A 22,295-nucleotide genomic window follows, 5' to 3' on the forward strand; every position below is an offset into this window, starting at 1 on the left:
GCTGAGTGACGCAGTGTTTTGAGTACATTTGGAACAAAGCAAAAACCAACCAACCAACCAACCAAAACAACCCCAAAACCTATCCTACCCCCCAAATTGATAAAGCCTTAAAAAAGGTTTGGGACAAATCTATCACTTTAGAGAATCTGCCTGTAAAGAACTCTTTATTTGAATATAACTCTATTTGGAATATTAGCCAAATACAATACCTCATGTACACCACACCTGAGAATGAACTGGTGCTACCAGAGAAATATGCCCATGGTTTGTACTATACTTGACCACTTGCATTATTATGGTGACTCAAGAAAAGCAGCCTATCCATGTCTAAACATTTTTTAAATTGGATGTACTTTTACCTGCCCCAATAACTCTCTCAATACGAATTCTTGAAGGATCTATCTCCTTTGCAAACTCATGGACAGCAAGAGATGGGTCTTCATACGTGTCTGGATCGATATATGTTTTGACTCCCGGGAAACGTACTGCAAAAAAGAGAGAATACTAGGAATCAAGCATTCTTTGACATTAACGCATTGTAACAATAATGTTTTTTGTTTTGACAATTGAAAGGATTAGAAATAATATATTAAATATATTAAATCTTCCATATTTAAAGTTCCAGAACCCAATGGAAGAGGATAATGACCCAAAATTCTAAATGCTTGCTACTGGTTTCACAGAAACGAACTGTAGAATGCATGAGTTGTCCCTATTTGCTGGCAGCACCAGGGCCTTCAAAGATTGACTGTGCACGGACTTAAGCATTTCCTCTTATCCTTCAAGTGGCTTTTTTAGGTGAGGCTTCTGAGATGTTGATGAGCTGGGTGTTACAAATCCATAGACAGAGAATAAGCCTCTGCCAACTCAACACTAGCAAAAGCATTCAAAACTACTGGTTGAAACTGCGAGCAAGGTCCTGCTGGACCCTGCTCAAATCTCCTGCGATGTTCAGGGTGACTGAAAACATGGATACTTCTTCAGCGTTGCTGCAGTGCATTGTTACGTCAAACAACCTTTCAGCTTGCAATGATAACTGATAAACAGTGTTAGTGCAAAGAATGGAGGAAATAGGGGTATTAGGTTCTCTGAATGCTATTTATACTTCTAGTTATTGTCATGTTTGCCAGCTACACAGGTCCCAGAGTTTATCCTGTCTCACAGGAGCAAATAGTCAAAGGCCTTCACAAAACTCAGTCTTTGGTATTCAACTGATAAGATAGTGTCAAACTCTTAATCAGTTTTGTCTCTGTCTCAGAGGTCTCTGTCCTGAGGTGTAGCATTTCAGGCAGGAAAATTAAGAGGACAATAAAGTTTTTGGAAACTTCTCCTTAGGAAAAAATAACAGCCCTAGCTAAGTTTTAATGAAAACGCTATTTTGTGTAAGATAAAGCACATTCTGGGTTTTTATTTATTTATTGTAAGCATTTCCTTTCCAAATGCTATTTAGTATTTTAGTCTGAAGAGGCTCCTTGGAGTCTCTGCATTTATCTCACATCCTTAAGGAATGCTTCAAGTACAGCTGGTAAATCTGGAAATTGCAGCAAGTCACGAGAGAAAATATGAGCTCTGAGCTGGTCACTTGAAAGGGTGTCTACAGAGACACCAAGTGAGGGCTCAAAGATACAGGAAAAGCAGATCCTGAAGTCTAACAACGATTACTGCCAAAGCAGTTTATATTCCCCTTTGCTGCTCCTTGGGCAATGTCGGCAATCTGTCCTTTACTTTGAAAACAGTGCTTTCTAATTCGCTCCTTTCATTTACGGGTGGATGGCTGAACATTCCTTTTGCCAAACAGGTCCAGTCTTTGAGATCCTTTTCTCTGAGGATGCGTCCTGGAGGACTGTGCTGCTTTGTTCTGTTCTGATCAGCTTGAACAACCAGAGAGCCAGGTGCAAGACAAGAACAAAAATATCCAAATCCATTTACAAGGCTTTGATAATTTCTGTCTGCTTCCTTGGAGATGGCTGTGGCAATAGTGGGTTGGTGCCAGATTGCTTTGGCAGGCTCCAGCAACCCATCATTTTCTGGCATGGGTAGTATATCTCGTGTTCTTGAGTATGGCATGTCCAAGAACTTATGTTGTTTCTCTTGGACTATCTGGATGGGAAGTTTTTTAGGCTGCTGCGATGTGGTGATTAAGTTCTGGAAAACTTTCAATTCATTAACAGAAGTTGATGTAGATAAAGAGGAGGGTACTGCAGCTGGGTCCAGAGAATCTCTTCTAAAAGAATTAACTACCTCTCAGCCTTCTTCCTCTTATCATTTAGTAGCTGAGTCTAAAGCAGCTCATTATCCCATAAGCCTAAATGCATTAGGGGAAGAACACATGTTCAGGATACATGAATGTGGCTGGGCTTCATTAAGTAGTGTGCAACAGCCATTTGGACCACTGCTGATAGAGTACACACACCATACAGAAATGGGGAGGACACTAGACATCATGGGATATCATAGTATCAGCAAGATCACGGACCCCTTCCTAACTCCCTTCCGAGAGTTTATTTCCTGAAATCTTCCTCTGACTCATGCTGAGCTCCCAAGGGAGAGAGAAAGGATGAAAAGGAGATCTTCTGCACACAACAGAAGCACATGATGCAAAACATGGACATGGCAAATCTGGGAACCGGAGCAGGCGATGCTAACCAGTGTGAGTTTTGCAGCAGAGCTTTTTTTAAAACAGCTTCAGCCAGTCTAGGGGACGTCACCCCTATACCGATCCCAGCAGAGACTGTGCAGCCCCACATATTGTTTCAAGTTGAGATGCTGGAGACCAAATCTATAGTAGTCAGCAGTCAGATAAAGATTGCTGCTGTCATGAAGGAGGTACTTCTTATGGAGGCGCTGAATGCTCAGTGTAAAGGAGGGAGTATTGTTGGCAATACAGTCCTAGCTCCTTGGGTAAATCACAGTAATTCCTCTTTCTCCTTGGTTCTATGGAGCACATACATGAGTAGAGACTTGCCCCCTCAAGTCTGATGTTGAGATAACTGCAAATGAATGAGAAGCCTCTGAGATGAAGCTTTGTGTCAACATGAAATACAGTCATCATTTACCCTGGCCTGAAAGACACTGAGTGAGGTTTTTCTCAAATTCAGTCACGGTCTCACAGGCATATATCAAACTCTCCAGCAGGAAGGTTTTTGTCTTCTTTCCCTTCTGAACATATTTGTAAACAAATGACAAACAAATCTTCCTAGGAAGTATCCTTTATGGGAAAATGTGCCCTTTTCCTTGACAGAAAGAGCCACTTGGCTGGATATAGTGGTGTCACCTGAAAAAAGATTTTACTTCTGGTGACTTAATTTCTGTCTTGATCATAGTATTTTCAGGGATGTTATAAAAAAAAAAGACAAAAAAATAATAAAATGTAATACCCTTTGAATAAATAAAAACTTTAAAAAGATACTCTAACATAAAACAGTAAGGCCAGTAATTTAAACTAAGTAGCTAAACTAAACTAAACTGAACAAACTAATATACTGCCCATGAGAGATTGCCAGGATTTTATCTCATAGTGAGCAGTAACATGAGGGAAGGCAACTGATTCCACTTTTTATTTCTTGGGTGGTTGGAAGTGTAAATCCCTAAAGACAAATAGAATTGGATACAAATAAAGCACATAGTCTCCAAGAGTGGAATTTTGAGGCAGAAATTCAATATCGTCCATACCAGTTGAGAATTCAAAGAAACATACCTGAAAAACTGATAAATATTATTAACAGAATATCAAAAAAACTTATTAACTAGAGTGAATTCAGTGAAATTGTTCAAGAGGACATACAAATAAAAATAAACACCCTTGACAGTGCAGAAAATAAGGAACTATTCAAATGGCCAGATTAAAACATCACGGGCAAAAGCTGTACATAAAACAATGAACATTCTTCATTTAAAACATTATGCAGATATTATATAACGCAGTGTTGAACTACTTACAATCTCCATTTTGCAAATGAGCCCTTCTTTTCTCTTCAGATTTCATTTTGGCCTTTATGTACCACTGGCATCTTTTAAGAAAAACAAGTGAGGTTTTAATTAAAATACTTGCCATGCATAAAATAAACGTACATTAAGTTTTAGCTGCACTTTTATGAAAGCCAAAATTTTTGCATTTGGAATTTATATTTAGTTAGGAATCTAAAGAGAGAAATGTGCATGAAGAGCTACAAACAGATTAGATACAAATAAAAATAAATCAAGGTTGAATGATTACTATGAAAATGACTACTTAAATTCAAGATTGCTGCAATACTTTATTTCCAAGTTTGACTCCTCCAAAGAATCCTGATACTTTATTAAATTATTACTTCCCTGCATTCTTGTTGGCATACATAGGTTTGTGCTAATTAAACCTTATCCTTTTAACTCATACCAGTGGGTCAAAAAAGCTCACGTTTTCTTCCTAGGATAATAATTTCTATGATTTCATCATGTTTCATGAAAAAATAAAATATTTTTTCACATCAGGACCACTTTTTTTTTTTTTTCTGAGTAGCTCTGTGCAGTCTGAGTCAGGCACTGACTTGTCATTTCTTCTAAGATAGCAGCTATCATATAGGATAAACAACACATACCCTCCTATGTGAATATGGTGATTTAGCATATGCCTGTATGATTGCTATAAAATTGTAAATCTTTGGCAAACAACACAAGACTGTGGATGTTTATGAAAAGCTAGCAACCTTACCTGAGAATGAAAGGGTATGTTGGAGAAAAGTGCCACATGGCAAGTTTTCAGGGTCCCTGTAATGAAACCTCCCCCAGCCTGAATGCTGCCTACCTGCAGGACTGTTAATGCTGATTTAGAGGGTCACATGATAGACGCAACGGTTTCAGTCAAGACAAAACAAAATATTTTCTCTTGGTCTTAAAGCTCTTTCTCACTCGCTGAACAGCCTAAGAAGCATGATTTGGACGGAAATCTTTTGGTGTGAGGGCTAGACTAAGGGCTAAGGGCTGTTGGGGCACTGACCCCAATGGAGAGCAGCAGCACGTGTGGACATGTGTTTTGGTGTACAGACACTCAGTTCCAACATCAGCTTGAAAAAAATGACTGGCCTCTGTGTGTTCATTACCAGCCTTATAAAATAAAATAGACTACAATTATAGGTAGCATATCCATTAAAATACTAACAATGGAGATATGAGAAATATGTGAACATACCACCTCATTTCAATGGTTCATTTAAACTACTGAAACAGAGTAGGAACGCTCGCAAATTCATTCATTGCTGCAGAGGTGATGACGAACACCGGAAGGGCAGAAACTTCTGAAGCTGTCATGGTTATGTATGCTTATGAAGGGAAAGAGCAACCAGCGGATTCTCAGCTTCTGTGGAAATCTTTAGATTCTACATGAGTTGCTGGGACCACTAAGCATGCCAGTGCCATTTTTAGGATCTGAACAACTGGTCTGTAGAGTGTCAACTGCCAAGAACACTGAACACAAGCTCTTACACTTCAAGTGTCTGCCCAAGGGAACAGCCAAAAAAACAAGGCTTTAACCCTGTCCAATTGTCCTACGTATGCATGTGGCCCCAAAGCTTGATTACAGAAGCCAGTGAGTCACCAGCAGAGGGATCTTCCAGCTCCCCGTTCCCTGCTAGTACCAGCTACAGAACAATCGGAGAGGAATAATTTCTGTACTGATAAGACAAATCACACCAAGCTTTAACATCGCATTTCCTGGCATTTAGGTGGGAGCCCCGTCTCACTGCGTATCCTGTGCCTCGAAGTCTCTGTGGCTTTCATTTTTCTATCTGCAATTGCCAGCCGTGCTTCCTGCTTGCTCTTGGTGGATAATCACTCAGCGAAGTGCAGAGGCAGGTGCTCATTTAACCCAGCCTCTCCACTATGAATAGACTCATCAGCAGCCCTGTGACTCGACAGCTCATCAAATTGCTAATTCTAAACAGTGAAGCAGAGCACATCTGTAGGGTACCAGTCCCATTTTTCAAGCAGAAATTTACCTCCAGTCCTAGAGCAAATTGAGTATTTATTCAAATTTTTCTTTCTCTGTCTTCTGTAGAATACACTCTTATCACTGCATTTAAGCAGCACTCAAAATGAATTCTTATCTTACATAATTGAAACAGTCCCATTGAGTAAGATGTTAGAAAGCTAGGAGAATCTCTGATATCCTTAACATTAGCAAACAGGAGGAATAAACACAGAAAGAAACCCATTTCCATATTTTTTTCATTCCTGAGTTTGAGCTGTTTTGAGTTATGTTTCAGAATTCCATGTAAGGATTCCACACAATAATTTTCTCTGAAAGTTTGCCTTTGTCCAAATAATTCTTCTCTCTTCTGAAAGACCCTACTGTTTGTCAGTGTTTGTAGTAATTATAGGAATATTTACTTAGCTTCTAAGATTATCTAAGGTCACAATATGTTCCAATGTTAACTGCTTCCATTAACTTCAACAGAATGTTAGACTTCACTGGTTTTATTATTTAGCAGAGAGAACATTAATTCACATAATGGTAGCTACTGTAGTGCCATATTTGGTTGCTGGGGTACTGCAAATAAAACCTCCAGCCTACACTGATAGAACTTCACTTTCTTTTCAAGTTAGAGGTAATGCTATACCAACAAAACAGAAACTTAATTACAAATCTGAAAGCGCAGCATCGTCTGTTGATATCAGCCCCGACTGTGATGACCATTATCACATTCAGAGGAGTCAGTGTAACATCTTTTCTCTAAGTGGAAACACGGGCTCTCAACCAGGACAGGAATAGCGCAGAATCTCGTCCCAACTCTGGATTTTTTCTGTCCCCAAGCTAGGTAAGGAGGAAACTCCATAGAGAACCCTCCTCACTTGGAGGCTCCTCCACCATCTGTTTTATGTGTCTGAAGGAGGGAGAGGGGAAAAGGGTAGAGGGGGGCCAGGGCCCACACAACCTGCCCTGCAGAGCTTACTGCAGGAGCTACGAGCCGGACTCCTCTGCTCGAAGGCCCGTTCCTCTACAGAATATCAACCTGCTTCTTGGCCTTCTTGATCCATGGCAGCACTGCAGTGCCACTGATGTCTCACAGAGGAGACAGGGACATAATGGCTTTAATCCTTTTAAATTCTGCTTTGCTTCCTGGTGGAAGCAGGTGAAGTCCTGAAATCACACAGGAAACACTTGGGGGCTCAGTGAAAATGGAAACAGACCACCATGAAAGCAGCTACGCCTGCGGGGATCTGAGCTCCTGCAAGGACTGATGTTCCGACCTCTCCGTGTGTTTTTAGCAAGTCCAATTAGAATTTGTGAGTTCCCTTAAAACCTTCAGTGTGTAATGATTATGGCATCTGGCCTCTCAAATCAAAATGCTTTCTCATCCAATTTGCATAATGTCATTATTTGATCCTGATCAACACATCAACTGAAGGAAGGTGGACAATCACAGCACTGCACTAAAAGAATTGTAAGTATAAGAATCAGGGCAGTTATAAAAAATAATCATTGTTCAGATTAGTGAATTCCACTGCCAGGCAACAGTACTGCTGTAATGTAGATTTAATTGGGATATATTCAATATAAGTTAGAAAAAAAAAAACGCCAAAAGCAATAAAACAGGACCTTCTGGAAGCTATTTTCTGTTCACCAGTTCTGTTCACAGGCAGTGGAATCATCCTAATGTTTTGGAGTAAAGTTTTCCTTAGTTTAATTTCATTGCCTAATTCCTGTGTTTTCTCTTACTAGATGCAGAAATTTGCATATAAAAGACGTAATTAACTGAGTATGATTTTTTCTACATATTTAATATAGTAAAAGTAATAAAAAATTGTCCACTCAAGTGCGTTCAGCAAGCTACATTGCCAGCCCCAAGACACCAAAAATCCTAAGATTACACCCTCCAAAGCTTTGCAATTGACAGTTACAAGATTTTGTAAAAAATGCTGCGATTTTTTGTTTTTTGGTTTTTTTTTGGTCTTCTAATGTCAGAACCTTGATGGTGCAGGTACCTTGTATTTTTAAATTCTCACTCTGCAGACAAGAGGTCCAGAAACGTTTTTTAAAAACAGCCAAGTTATTTCCTGAGTTCACATAATTGCTTAGCTCCCCAAACTGGGTTTTTTACACAAAACAACTCTCACAATAGATCCATGAATATGAGCAGTGTTGAACAAAGAGGACATTCACCACTCTGTGCCTAACCCTTATTTTATCACTGAAAATGTGGTGAACAACTTAACTATTATTCTTAAATTCTTAGTTCTGGATGACTCTGACCGTGAGTAAATAAGAACACTGTAGTGTTAATTACCTCCCGGTGATGAGGAAGAACAAAGTGAGGATGACCAGGAGAGTGAATCCACCAACAGCAGCAGTGGCAATTACAAGAATCTGTCCCTGCTCCGCAGCCATATCAGAAGCTGAAAGAGAAGCACAGAGAAAAGAGGTTAAAGCTCCATCACCCAGGGTTCTTGCCGAATGGGTGACAACATTTCACTGGTCACATGTTGCAATTACTTTGTAATAGTTTCCTTCGTGCTTAGCAAGGGCATCAGATGCGAACGCGCCTGTGAAGCGAAAAACCATAACCCATGTCTCAAGTATGATGAAGGGAAGATGTTTACAAGGGAAGATGATTTTAAAATGAGGACCTGGCATTATCAAACACTTGCAATTTACTAAAGTTTGAATATGACAGGATTTTGAACGCAGAACTAGAACGTATTTTTTCTTTAGCTTTATTTAGCTTAATCCTGCATCTAATTCAGAATTTCTCTCCATCCAACTGTCCCAGGGAACTCAGCAGCAGCGCTATGTATGTAAGAGATATTAAACTGTGTTCAGGAGGAAGCAAAGCAAAAGAGCACACTTAGTATCTAGCCTCAGACACTCTTCTGTATGTCTGGTGTATGTTTTTATTGTCACAAAATTTATACAGTTTTACCTGTAACATGCTCTGGTGATTGGCAACTCTGTAGTTGAAAAAAAAAAACTATTTTCTTATGCCTCATGTTTTTCTCTTTGCTTTTTGTAGGACATGTAGGAGTTAAAAAATAACACCTGAAATTATCCGGTCTCTAGACACTTGCTCTTTTTATGAATTTATTCTGCATAATATTAAATCTTTACATTGACAAAGTACCTACTTACAGTGCAGTTGGTTCTCACTGTCCAACTACTACATGAACAGAAAAAGAATTAGGCTAATTTTTTTCTCTATATCCTGTCTTGTGACACCAAAGTTTTACTTCTTAAACTCAATTACACTCGAATATTTTCACCACGTGATGTTTACCTAATTCTTGGTTTCTGTTTCCATGAGAAACATAACATTTTTCTGAAAGGTGAATAAATAATTCTAATCAATGACCTCTGACAACAGGAGTAAATGTGGAAACGAAAATACATTTTAGATTTATCAGGAAAGCAACTTTGATTTTTTAAACTTGCAAACTTCAGCTTTTAAACTTGCAAAATCTTCAGCTTTCTTTAGGCACCACATGATTAAAGCTTAGGGAAATCACCTAGGCTGCTGCAAAGAGAACGCTCAGCAGGCTATATTCTCTCACTTTGCAGTTGATATAGCCCAATACGAAGCACACACTGCTGCCCAAAGCCTCATAAAATGCTGTTTCCAAGAAAAACGTTTGGCTCCAAAATAATATTTGTGAGTGGTTTAGAAATTAGCAGCGTAAACTGGCTTTGTAATAGTAGTAAAGCAAATAAAACCAATAGTAGTTTATGTCAAATTTTCAGCAAAACCAACTTGTTAAATTTCTGACATTAGGTTTCTGTCCATATAATTTAAAGGAGATATGCACTGGCAGAAAATTACAAGGCATTCAGTATCTGTGGTCATAAGCTGTCCACAGACAAGTTAAATATATACGTCTTCCAATAAATGATGTAGCAAATACTCACTGAATGCTAATGTCCGAAATGGTATCTAGTGATATTATGGGAGCGGATTCTAGCTCTGCGTTGTGTTATGTTCCTCAGGGTCAGATTTAGTTGGAAAAATACAACTTAACAAACATCGTGCCACACAAGTAACAACGCAAATAGTACCAGGCTCTCCAAATGAAACGCTGAATGCTATTTTCAGACTAGCAGGGGTTGTGCTAAATGTTGCAAAGATCGTTATGGCCAGGCACAGTCTGAAGTTATAAATGAAGGAGGAGGTATTAGATGAGTCTATCTTGCCTTTCTATGCAATGGAAGTGAGAGGACAAACTGCAGCCTTCTTTCCTTATTTTTTTTTTTTTAATAGGAAAAACGGGTGTGCAAAAATAGTGAATTCAGCAGGAGAAAAGCAAACCATGGGCTCAGACAAATTAGCTGTGGTTTTGTTCAACAGACATTCATCGTCAAGGAGACAACCCAGGGCCTTCATTTGTGAGAATTAAAGGTGCAAATGTAGGCACTGATTCTGTGGTACAAAGAAGCACTCTGCAGCTATTGAGATGAAGAAATTCACGTTTCCTGGATCATTTCTGCTGAATGGAGCTGCTATTTCTTGTTGTTTTAGCTAAAACAGAATGCAATTTATCAGTTTAATAAAATATATATTTTCTATCAGAAACCAGAGTCAAATTCATGAAGGGGATAAATGAATCTTAGTTTGCCATACTAGTTTGAATGGCAAACTAGTAACAACAGAGGAGGAGAAGGCTGAGGTTCTCAACAACTTTTTTCCTCGGTCTTCCCTGCCAGCCTCTCTCCTCACGCCTCCCAAGTTGAAGGATTGCAAGACAGGGACCTGTGGAACAAAGTCCCTCCCACTGTAAGTGAAGACAAGGTTCGTGACCACCTGAGGAACCTGAACATATACAAGTCTATGGGACCTGATGAGATGAACCCCAGAGTCCTGAGGGAATTGGCTGATGTACTGGCCAAGCTGCTCTCCATGATATTTGAAAAGTCATGGCAGTCAGGTGAAGTCCCTGGTGACTGGAAAAAGGGAAAAATCGCACCCATTTTTAAAAAGGGTAGAAAGGAGGACCCTGGGAACTACTGCCCTGTCAGCCTCACCTCTGTGCCTGAGAAGATCATGGAATAGATCCTCCTAGAAGCTATGCTAAGGCACATGGAGGACAGGGAGGTGATTAGAGACAGCCAGCATGTCTTCACCAGGGACAAGTCCTGTCTGACCAACCTGTTGGCTTTCTACAATGGAGTGACTGGATCAGTGGACAAGGGAAGAGCAATGGATATCATCTATCTGGACTTCTGCAAGGCCTTTGACACGGTCCCCCACAATATCCTTCTCTCTAAGTTGGAGAGATACGGATTTGATGGGTGGACTGTTTGGTGGATAAGGAACTGGCTGGATGGTTGCATCCAGAGGGTAGTGGTCAATGGCTCAATGTCCAGATGGAGAGGGGTGACAAGTGGTGTCCCTCAGGGATCCGTACTGGGACCGGTGCTGTTCAACATCTTCATCAATGATTTAGACAGTGGGATCAAGTGCACCCTCAGCAAGTTTGCTGATGACACCAAGCTGAGTGGTGTGGCTGACAGGCCAGAGGGACAGGATGTCATCCAGGGGGACCTGGATGAGCTAGAGAGGTGGGCCTGAGCAAACCTTATGAAGTTCAACAAGGGCAAGTGCAAGGTCCTACACTTGGGTTGGGACAATCCTCATTACCAATACAGGCTGGGGGACGATGTGATAGAGAGCAGCCCTGCAGAAAAGGACCTGGGGATACTGGTAGATGAAAAGCTGGACATGAGCCGGCAATGTGTGCTTGCAGCCCAGAAGGCCAATCGCATCCTGGGCTGCATCAAAAGAACCGTGGCCAGCAGATCCAGAGAACTGATTCTCCCCCTCTACTCTGCTCTCATGAGACCCCACCTGGAGTACTGTGTCCAGCTCTGGAACCCTCAGCACAAGGACATGGATCTATTGGAGAAGGTCCAGAGGAGGGCCACGAAGATGATACAAGGGCTGGAGCACCTCTCCTATGAAGACAGGCTGAGAGGGTTGGGGTTCAGCCTGGAGAAGAGAAGGCTCCAGGGAGACCTTATAGCGGCCTTCCAGTACCTGAGGGGGCCTATAAGAAAGCTGGGGAGGGGCTGTTTGCAAGGGCATGTAGCAATAGGATGAGGGGCAGTGGTTTTAAACCAGAGCAGGGCAGGTTTACATTAGACGTTAGGAAGAAGTTCTTTACAATGAGGGTGGTGAGACACTGGCACAGGTTGCCCAGAGAGGTGGTGGAGGCCCCATCCCTGGAGACATTCAAGGCCAGGCTTGATGAGGCAAGAGGGCAATCTGATCTAGTTGAAGATGTCCCTGCTTACTGCAGGGGGGTTGGACTAGATGACCTTTAAAGGTCCCTTCCAACCCAACACATTCTATGATTCTATGATAAATTCCAGACTGACTGAGTTCTTTCCACCTCTAAGTAATATGATTGTTAGCTGAGACTGTACATACTTAAAAAGTGATCATTCTGTTTCTCTTGTTTGTATTTTACTGTGTTGGCAGAGGTGCCAGAGTCCAATATATTAGGATTTTTTTTCAAGTAGCCAAATCACTATAAGGAGCTTTCAAGCCTGAAACTTCCTGATGACCTTAATTTACTTGTCAGATAAAAATGTCAAATGACAGACAAGTATAATTGAAAAATACGGATTTGTTAAAAACTGACAGAGAGGCAGGTAAGGCAAAATGATGGAAATACTTATTTTTGCTTGAAGTGATCCTCCTAGAAATCAATAAAGGCGCAGCACAGCGAACAACACATATATAGGCACATGTGTATGCGCATACACAAACTGCTCGCACGCAGGCAAAAGGTTCCCTAAAACACTATCTAGGCAGTGAGAAGACAGTAATCAGGGACAGTCAACAATTAAATTTTTTACAGCATTTTGCCATTCTAAATTAAATTCAGCATGTCCCTCCATCTCTCTGTTCTTTTCTTGTTTCTGCAGCTTTTCCTAAGGTAAAGTTCAAGTTGTAAATAATAAGAGCTTTAACATGTAATGTTTCTGTTGTGCATGTTCCTGAATCTTTTGTCATTTCCTGCTTTTTCTTCCTTCATTTGTCCTCTCTATCAGCTGTGCATATTGGTATATAACCTCGTGTTTGTCCTCAAGACTATTCTTGATTATGCAAGACAGAAAAGCTCAGTTTAAAACCCCATTACGATAGGCTGCAAGGCCAAGTAAGTTCCTGCAACCTTTTTTCAACTCTGTGTGTATACAGAGTGCTGCATTTAAACATAGAAGTACCTAGCATTTTCTCCACAATCACATTCGTTAGACAACATAGCCAGCATTCATACAGCTAAAATCAGTATTTTGTTGTTCCTACAACTCTTCAAGCACATTGTAGCTGCAACTAATGTGATTAGTCAAAGTGGTGATTTAATTTTAAAACTGTGCTATGTATCATACATGTACCCAGAAGCATATTATCCAGATAAACTCTTCACTCCAGTTATTCTCCATGCTTAACCCAGGTTATATACCCAAAATAACATTTAAAGTGTCTGATTGCATCATTCCAGCTTCCTTGCTTAACACCGTGCCCAGAAATCCCTTCTGCATCCAGCCTGGTGCCAGTTCTGTCGCCACCATCTACTCTTTATATCCATGCCCTGTTTGGGCTCCTCTCTGGGTTCTTCACCCAAATGTGTGGAGGAGGAGCTGCACTTTCCCTCCTCTCTGGGATGAAGGGAAATATCCCAAGGCTTCTTCACTTCTTCACTGGGCAGACTGGAAGAAATCGTGTCGATGTTTTAGTCATCTAAAGGATGAAAGACAGAGAGAATCTTCCAGCTCTCTTCTCCTCTCTTTTCTTTGAGACAATTTCTCCAAAATCTTTTAAAAGGTTGTGTATTTGGTATAAAAGGGATGGAAGCCCTAATGACAGCTCACTTCTGTCTCTTAGCTACATCCTTTAGTTATTTCAATTTGACATCACTGGACCTTCCAGCAGACTGAAAGATAAAAACGTTGACAGAAAGACAGCTAGACAGATAATACAGAGTAGCTGTAAGACAGATAAGTGTGGACGGTGAGAACTGGAGCTCTAATAGACATGAACTGGCTGTCAGATTTACAAGGTATTTTAAACAAAGGTGCTTAAGAACAATAGGAAAGAAAAATATAAAGCCTAATTAGGGTAACCTTTACATTTTCAGAAGTGCAGTTCTTGTGCTCCAGTGAACTGATGGACACCAGTCTAAGAGGAAATGTGGGAAAGGAAGGAGGCAATGGAATGGTAATCTTAAAGAAGACTTTTAAAGGGGAAAAATAATGCCATCACTAGCATAAAGATGTAAAACTTTTTGGTATGTATGTAAAGAAGTAAAAAACTTCTTCCAAGTGTTGGCCCTAACATTAGCTTCCTGACCAGTGGACGAATTGGAAGCCTGTGCAAGCAGTTTGAGATCCAAGCAAGGATGTTGCTCTTGTTTAGGAAATGCAAAGGAAAAGTACAATATCTGGGGCTTCTGGGCACATACATTAGAGAAATGAGATAGGTTGATGGCACATTTGAAGAACAAATGGCTGAAAATATAAAACACAGTAAGGAAATACTTCAAGATTAAAATGAGACATTCTGAGATATTCAGTGCTGACTACTTTGAATGAACAGTAGGACTAGGCAGACATGGGAAGAGATCCAGCAAGAGACTTTCTAAATATGAGATATGTGCCATCTCATTTGTTTGTTTCAAGCAGAAATCTAATCTACTATTGTCAAAACATCAAACATTCTCACCAAAAAATCTCTATTTTGCATTGACAATTCAATTTACTTCTAAAAATCCTAGGGACAGCTTTTCTGTCGTGGCATGAATCAGGGCATGTGCTTGAAACAATACCGGACCTCCATCAGAATCAATGACTCAGGACACCTCTCTTGAGCTTTGGAGTTCTGGAAAGAATGGAGTCCAGGGCCTAAATCACATCTGGGGGCAATTCAAAATAGCATGATTTGAGGCTGAAAAGTTAAAGATAGATTTTGCGGATAGGGGAAGAGGAGAAAGAATTTGAGAATTCAGCAGATCTGGCATACAAGAAAGTCACCATCTGTGCCTATGGTAAAGAAATTAAAGTTATTGTTTCATCACGATCAGTGTTTCAGGCCAATTAATTTTTCACAGTCCTCAAATTTATGAAATACCTAATCAGGTTTTCTATTAGCATTTCTGAACTTTTTAATTTTTTATTGTTAATATGATTTATTTGAAGCACACAAAAGCCTACATTGCTTTTGGATTAAAAATCATCATGTCCTTACATTTATCACTCTGTTCAGCCCAAGCACTAATCCACACTGCACACATGCTAGTTTGCCCTTTAGGCCCCTTCTAAAACAAGCCAGCTAGTTCCCTTTTGGATTATTTTTTTTCCCTAATGATGGGAAGGCTGACACGGGAAATATCCTGAGTTTTAGAACAAGCCCTGCATAAGAAAGCTACAGCATGAAAACACTGCACTGCCTAACAGCTGTAAATTGTTCAGTATTTTACAAATTCCTCTAGGCACAAGGGCCTCTGAGGTGATATAGTAAAAAACATTCCTCAGGAAAAAAGGAATGCTTTGAATCATTAATTTAAAAAAAAATAAAGAAGCCAAAACCCAAAAATAGTCTTCTATAAACAGCTAGTTAGAAGAGAGAGAGAAAAATAGAGAGGGAGAGACAAAACAGAGATTAAAGCATGTTTGCCCTGGGACAAATACTTTTTTAGTCACAGAACACATTTTATTTTATCCTAGGAAGGACCAGAGTTTTTTGTGTTGACTCAGATAGTTGGTACTCCTGATACCAGGTACTCCTGATACAATCAGGTATCTATACAAGGGGCAATGATTTTAAACTAAATGAGGGCAGATTTAGACTAGATATAAGGAAGACGTTTTTTACAATGAGGGTGGTGAAACAATGGCCCGGGTTGCCCAGAGAGGTGGTAGATGCCCCATCCCTGAAAACATTCAAGATCAGGCTGGACGGGGCTCTGAGCAACCCGACCTAGTTGAAGATGTCCCGGCTCATTGCAGGGAGGTTGCACTAGATGACCTTTAGAGGTCCCTTCCAACACAAAAGCAGCAAGTACATGTGAAGTTATGCTTCAATTTATAGCCACAGCAGTGGTACGTGTGTGTGTGCTGGAGTGTATGAAGCCCTGACAGCTTCGCTAGAAGAGTTTTGCCTGTAAGGCGCTGAAACAGAAAGACTGAATAAAATGGCAATAAGGCACACAAATCAAAAGCAGGAGCTACTATGATTTGCAAAGGTATTACATTTTCCAGCAGCAGCCTCTTAGCTTTAACAGGGGAAGAAATGCCTAACAACATCCATTCACCCATCCCTGCTCCCTTGAAAAGAATTTGTCTGACTTTTCTAGGTAACTCCATTTCCTTTCACAAAGAAATTCACAAATTTTAGGCCTTCCATTTATTGGTCTCTGCAGCAGGGAGGAGAGTTCAACAACAACATGCTCCCCAAGCAATGGCTGCCTCAGTTTGCTGGTCACTAAGCGAGGGTCCTTCTGAAAAACTCAACTGTTTTTTCACTACTGCTACAGAGTTGGTCTTCTTTCCGCCTCATGCACCACTATTAATAATTATACCAAAATGTCTTAGTGTTCCTAGCAACGAGGTATCTAATTTTATCCTACGCGACTGAAGTAGCACAGATAGTGTTTCAACCAGTAAACCGGAGAAGGCACGATAGCACTGTCCTGCCAGGGACAGTATGTTTAAGGACATTGATGTACACATCTCACAACTGATGAACCATTACTTTTTTACAACTTGTCTATCACTTCAGAGAAAAATCCTACTTTTGGATTGCCCACTTTACCACTGTTTATTAACAAATAATGTCAATATTCAGCAGTGTAAATGGAACAACCTTGGATGTTCAGCTGCAACTGGTCCTGGAATTCTTCTCTAGATGCTAACACTATAACATGTAGAATTGGCAGACAGCTGAAAGATGTTACAAGCTAATGCCAATTGAGAAGGATTTTTATCAAACACGACTTGAAATATTTTTTGCCATTTTGATGAGATTGTTGGTTGATAAATTTTCTGTTGACAACACAGACTTTTAAAAGACTATTCTTTCGAGCCTTCTCATGAAAACATTAACTATATAAAATCAGTATAGCTCATATTAAATTAATTAAAATCTGGCTAATTAAAACACCACAAAAAGTAATTGCAAATGTGGAATTTTCACCAAGTAACTTGTTACTAAAGGGTAGGGATGGAGGAAGCTCCAATAGTCTGCCTTGGTTTGATATTATTTGGTATCTTTCAGAAGAATTGAGAAGAACATATATTAAAAAACCAGAAAATTTTCAGCTGAGCTGCATACTGCCAGACTAGTAAATGATGAAGATAAAACTCCTACACAGCTTGACTTGGTCTGGTTTGTAAGATAGATGTATGCCAGCAAGGGCGAATTACCATTTACTTGTACTGATATAATTATGCAGTCCAAGTCTCAACGCAACCCTCCCCAATCCCTCCATCTAAATGTAGGTCAGTATCTTGGAATACGATGGTACTGAAAAAAATGTTGCTATGTTCTAGTTATTCAGCTGCGTAAGACAATGCTCCTGTTCGGGCAGAAATTGCTTAGACCTGTAAGTAAAAGAAAACTGAATTATAAGGAGGAAAGCGGTGTTAGGTCTGTTTGTGGCATCATCAACAGATTTAGTTTTCCAGTTTAATTCAGTATCAGGTTCAGCTCTGATGTCATACTTCAAAAAGGATGTTAAAATTTTGGAGAGCTGCAAAATGATTCAATGTCTGGAAAAACTGGTGGTTTTAGAGAGAGAGGGAGTATTTATATCACTTATGGGAAAGAGAAGAGAATTCTTTAAAAGGGCATACACACATTTAGGTGATGAAGAGATTTCTGATAGGCTTTTCAATTTGGCAGAAAAGGGTCACAAGATACAAGCTAAACAAAAAAATTCAGGCTAGAAATAAGGTGCAAATTTTTAATTACGAGGCTTAAGCACTAGCACCATCTACCTATAAATATGGTGAGCTCTCCATTACTGGAAGACTTTAAATCAAGACTATTTGTATATGGTAGGTGTTACTTTTCAATCTATTGTCATTAGCTGTCCGGAAAAGTTACAGTTACAGTCATTAGGCCCATGTCATGAAAGGGGTACAAATGAATGATCATAATAATCTGATATTGCCTTGAAGTTTAGAATAGGCCAATTTTAAAAATACTGCTGTGAGGAAGTAAGACATTTGGAGAGTAACAAGGCATCATTTGACTTGTCACTGAGTATTGCTTCAACCTGAAATACGTAATATTTACCAGCAGGCATTTACTTTGTTTCCCCCCCCGCTTCGAAATCTAAAGCAGGACTGTATAAATATTTGAATAAGACCACAGTACTTTGAACTACCCTTTTAATTAAACTGAAGTCTTTATCTAGCTCCAGGTACCGTTTCAAACAGCGGCAGAATTTCTGTCGACCTCCATCTCAATTATTATAAACAAAAACTCTCTGTCTACATTTCCTTTCAATCACACAATGATTATATTTACAACAAATCAAATAATTTTAGTGAGGCAGAAGCCTAAGCAATAAATGTTGGTAAAAAGCAAACCTCATTCCCAGGAGATGTTTCTATCAGCAGTGCCAATGACAGAAATGTCACTGGAACCACAGTCTTCCTGATTTAGATGGGGAAGTTGCATTTTCACAAACGTGACACAGGCTCACAGACACTTAGATAACATTTACTTTTGATAAGAGTTATGTCCCTGCGTGCATAAAGCCTCATAGTTATTGCATTAGAAGATGCAGAGAGGATCTACTGGAATTCCTGAAAGCACCCAAGTGCTCAACTCCTATTCAAACCAATTGGCTTAAGTACCCAGAAAATTTTAAAAAGTCCAATTAGGCATTAAGCACTTGGAAATCTATCCCTAAAACATTTTTGAAATAGAAGTTAAGATGCAATGAAAATGGAACACAAACCCCTGGGTGCTCTTGAAAACACTTCTATAGTTTTGAGTCTGTACTTTAGCTTGAATTCTAAAACACTAATGAAAAAACATGGTATACATAATTGGTTAATTAAAGTAATTTCATTAACGAGTGTTTTAGTGTTGTATCTACTACACTAATTTTATCTCAAATGTTTTGTAAATACCTTGTTTGCAGTGTCTTTGAACATGAAGGGTAATACATGACTTAAATATAAAATTGTTCAGAGCATGAACATCATACATAGCATCAAGCCTTTTTGCATATTCTGCAGGAATATGTAGGCTTTTTGCTTCTTACCAGCAAATTTAGCCGGCTTATTGGTTAATGGAAATGCATATAAAAGTTTTCTTTTTTTTTTTATTTGTAGAGTCTGGGAGCACTAAATCTACAGAGAAAAGATTCCATCACTGTGTTCTGCGAGCTTGCATGAAGCTGCTGGACTTATGTAAAGCCTGACTAAGGCATTTCTAGATGTCAAAAGCAAGGCCTTCTTCAAGCAAAGAAAGGATCACAGAATCATAGAATATCTCAAGTTGGAAGGGACCCATAAGGAAATTATGCAGAAGAAAACATTCCTGCAGCTGCAGCATTGGGCTAAAATTTCTATTTGTTATAAATCCAGAAGTATGACGCTGAGGCTTACTTGTTTTTTATCATACAGCAGTGGTCCTTTTCTGATAAGCAAATGGTAAGGATTCAGCCATTCAAACTCCCAATGTCTCACTGTTTTAGAATTAGATGCTACTTCTATTGTATTTGATTTTTTTTCCTTCAGTGAAACTTACTTTCATCTCCAGTTTCAAATTCAAACTTCTGGCTATAGCCGCTGTATCCTGCTGCCGTCCTGACTCTGATATGAAATATATACTTGGTGGCTGGCTTGAGACCTGTGATGATAACACTTGGAGCCTTGGACCTTGTGGAGGAATAGCTGAGCTGCTCATGCTCCTGAGGGACAAAAGAGGGGAGAAATGATATCAAGTTGAGTTGTACAAACTTTGCAAAATTGATATAGCAGAACTGAAGCTCCACATTCTTCTCATGAATGTAAAATGTGTTTATAAAAGGAGGTGCAGGTATGGATTTCTGTACTTTGATTTTGTGCTACAGTCATAATGTATGATATGGCCTTGAATTTTTTGTCTTTAATCTTGCATAGAAACATATCACATCTTTGTGACTTGGGTTAGTAATTACACTGTAGTCAAAACAATATGGAATTAGTACAAGACTACATTCACAGAAAATGGCAGCTAGAATGGTAGCTAATTATTTTTGCACAATGGACAAACTAGGAGGTCGGTAAATACTAATAAGCTGTAAAGTAAAGATGTGGGAGTATTCAAATACCCGCTACTCACTTCTACCCGCAGGTAGTGCCAAAATGCCGGCGCTATCCGTGGGTAGACCTGTGGGTAAAAGAAAATAAAAATTAACTTTTTCTTTAAAGTCTGTAAACTTCTAGTATGGTTCAGCTGCTTCACTGCTGCTGAACATAATTTCCCTTTCCAGGTAGCTGTAATGTAGTCCTACGTGACATTCCCTTTCACACTCTCTAAGCAGAAACACTCTGCAAAAGTCCCCTGTTTATCTCCTAGCAGTTGATCCTGGGCATCTGCTGAGAATTCCTGACTCTCACAGAGATCACTGAGAATTATGGTGTGCAGAGATCACTGGGAATTACCACTGCAGACCAGCTGCTCTAGTACGGAGACCAACCATATCGATTGCTGTGCGAAAACTAAGTGCTGCTTTGCTAGACAGGTCGCTGCTGCTACTTTTACATGAGGGGATGACTTAAAAGAAGAGAGAGTTTATTCCCTGTCATTAGTTACTTGTCACTTGATAAATCTGTAATCATTTATATGGTGCCTTAAGGCTAGCTTTACTTTGTTGCAGGAGGATTTGTCTCCAAACTGACACATAAGCAGAAATGTCCTTGGCATATGCTTAACAACCCAACTGTGATACCCATAGGGCACCATATACATTTATTATACCATGCAGTAATATTATAGTATGTATAAGTTATTCAAAGGGTGCTTCCAGCCTGTTAAGAAGGAAACAATCTGGTTGACAGAAGAGATATAACCAGGAGAAGAATAGGTTTCAGTTAGATTCTGTTGGACTCTTAACCTCTTCTGAGCAGCATACGTATATTTTTTATATAAAACAAACAGTTTTATATAAAAAGATGCTGAGTTAACTTCAGTCATGGTGTAACAAAGCCACATTAACATAGGGCAGCAGGTACATCAGTATTGCCCCAGTAGGGACACAAGGAGATGACTAAGAAAACCCAATTAAAACCCAAATGTACAAAAATAATCTAATGATTCTGTTAAGTGAAGGAGGAGAAGGACGGCAACAATCACCAATATCTAAAATAATTGCATTTAATGGTCACTTCAAACAGTGGAAATACTTTGAGAAACTATAATAAGAGGAAGTGTTGATTTGTTCTACAATCTATTACCAAATTCTGAAACAGCAAGAAGTGTATATTTAAATTGAAATAGTAAGACACAGTGTACATGTAATGTTATGGATGGAGACTACAATTAATATACAAACTAACAACTTCTATAACTATCAAAATATTTACTTGAAATGTTATAACTTCGCTTTGAACAGGTTAGTGGATTTTAGACATACTGTTTTTAAGAAATTTCAGAAAATACTTATTTTCTTCTGACAGAAGGCCAGACTATTAAAGTGATGGATTTTTTTAATTCTTTTTTTTGTGAATAGGCTTTCTGCAACTCGAAAAATAGCATGTGTGTGAGCAAAAAAAGAATAATAGGTTAATACTCAGATTTGTAAGAAAATAGAGAACTCCTACACATACAGAGGAGTTTTCACACTACTTTATGGACATTTGATGAACATTCAGTGTGTTATGAACAGCTAATTTCTATTTTATAGCCTTGTTATACGTGCAACTTTCAGGGACTTCCATGTGTAGAGGGGTCACATAACTTAACATGTTAACGGCCAGGATATGCAAACTTGGAGAACACAAGACTTGAATTTATTTAGTAATGAAGCTGCTGACTAAAGTGTGTACCAAAGAGATCAAGTCTTTCAACACAAGCTAGCGACCAGCTCAAAATTAATCTAAGAATTAGGAAAAAAAAAAAAATCACCTGATTTTGCACTATTCTAAGACCACACTGAATCATAGGTATGGCCCAATGTTTGTGATCTTGCCCATTAAATACAGTATCAATACAAGATTCTGTTTCTGCACTTCAGTCCAGGTAAAGACATGCCATCCAGTGAAGGAAAGATTCTGGATGTGTTCATTAATGGTTATGTAAACAGCAAATGCTTGTTTTATATGGGTATTAGTATGC

The 22,295-nt window shown here is 39.3% G+C and overlaps 1 protein-coding gene across 3 annotated transcripts in view; it reads right to left on the reverse strand.

The window, feature by feature from the left end:
- Positions 1-22,295, reverse strand: part of EPHA6 (EPH receptor A6) — a 510,145-nt gene that overhangs the window by 117,372 nt on the left and 370,478 nt on the right. Inside the window, exons 6-12 of one of the 3 annotated variants that reach the window (XM_054204514.1) lie at positions 20,301-20,348; positions 19,725-19,887; positions 14,107-14,196; positions 12,323-12,329; positions 8,262-8,372; positions 3,940-4,010; positions 360-485 (exon numbers count right to left, since the gene is read on the reverse strand). In XM_054204514.1, the coding sequence (XP_054060489.1) occupies positions 360-485; positions 3,940-4,010; positions 8,262-8,372; positions 12,323-12,329; positions 14,107-14,196; positions 19,725-19,887; positions 20,301-20,348 (616 nt within the window). The remainder of the gene's footprint in view (positions 1-359; positions 486-3,939; positions 4,011-8,261; positions 8,373-12,322; positions 12,330-14,106; positions 14,197-19,724; positions 19,888-20,300; positions 20,349-22,295) is intronic. The other 2 variants (XM_054204504.1, XM_054204526.1) reach the window with 2 other exon arrangements.

This window comes from Rissa tridactyla, chromosome 1 (genome assembly GCF_028500815.1).
Source record: "Rissa tridactyla isolate bRisTri1 chromosome 1, bRisTri1.patW.cur.20221130, whole genome shotgun sequence".
Classification (NCBI taxonomy): Eukaryota; Metazoa; Chordata; class Aves; order Charadriiformes; family Laridae; genus Rissa; species Rissa tridactyla.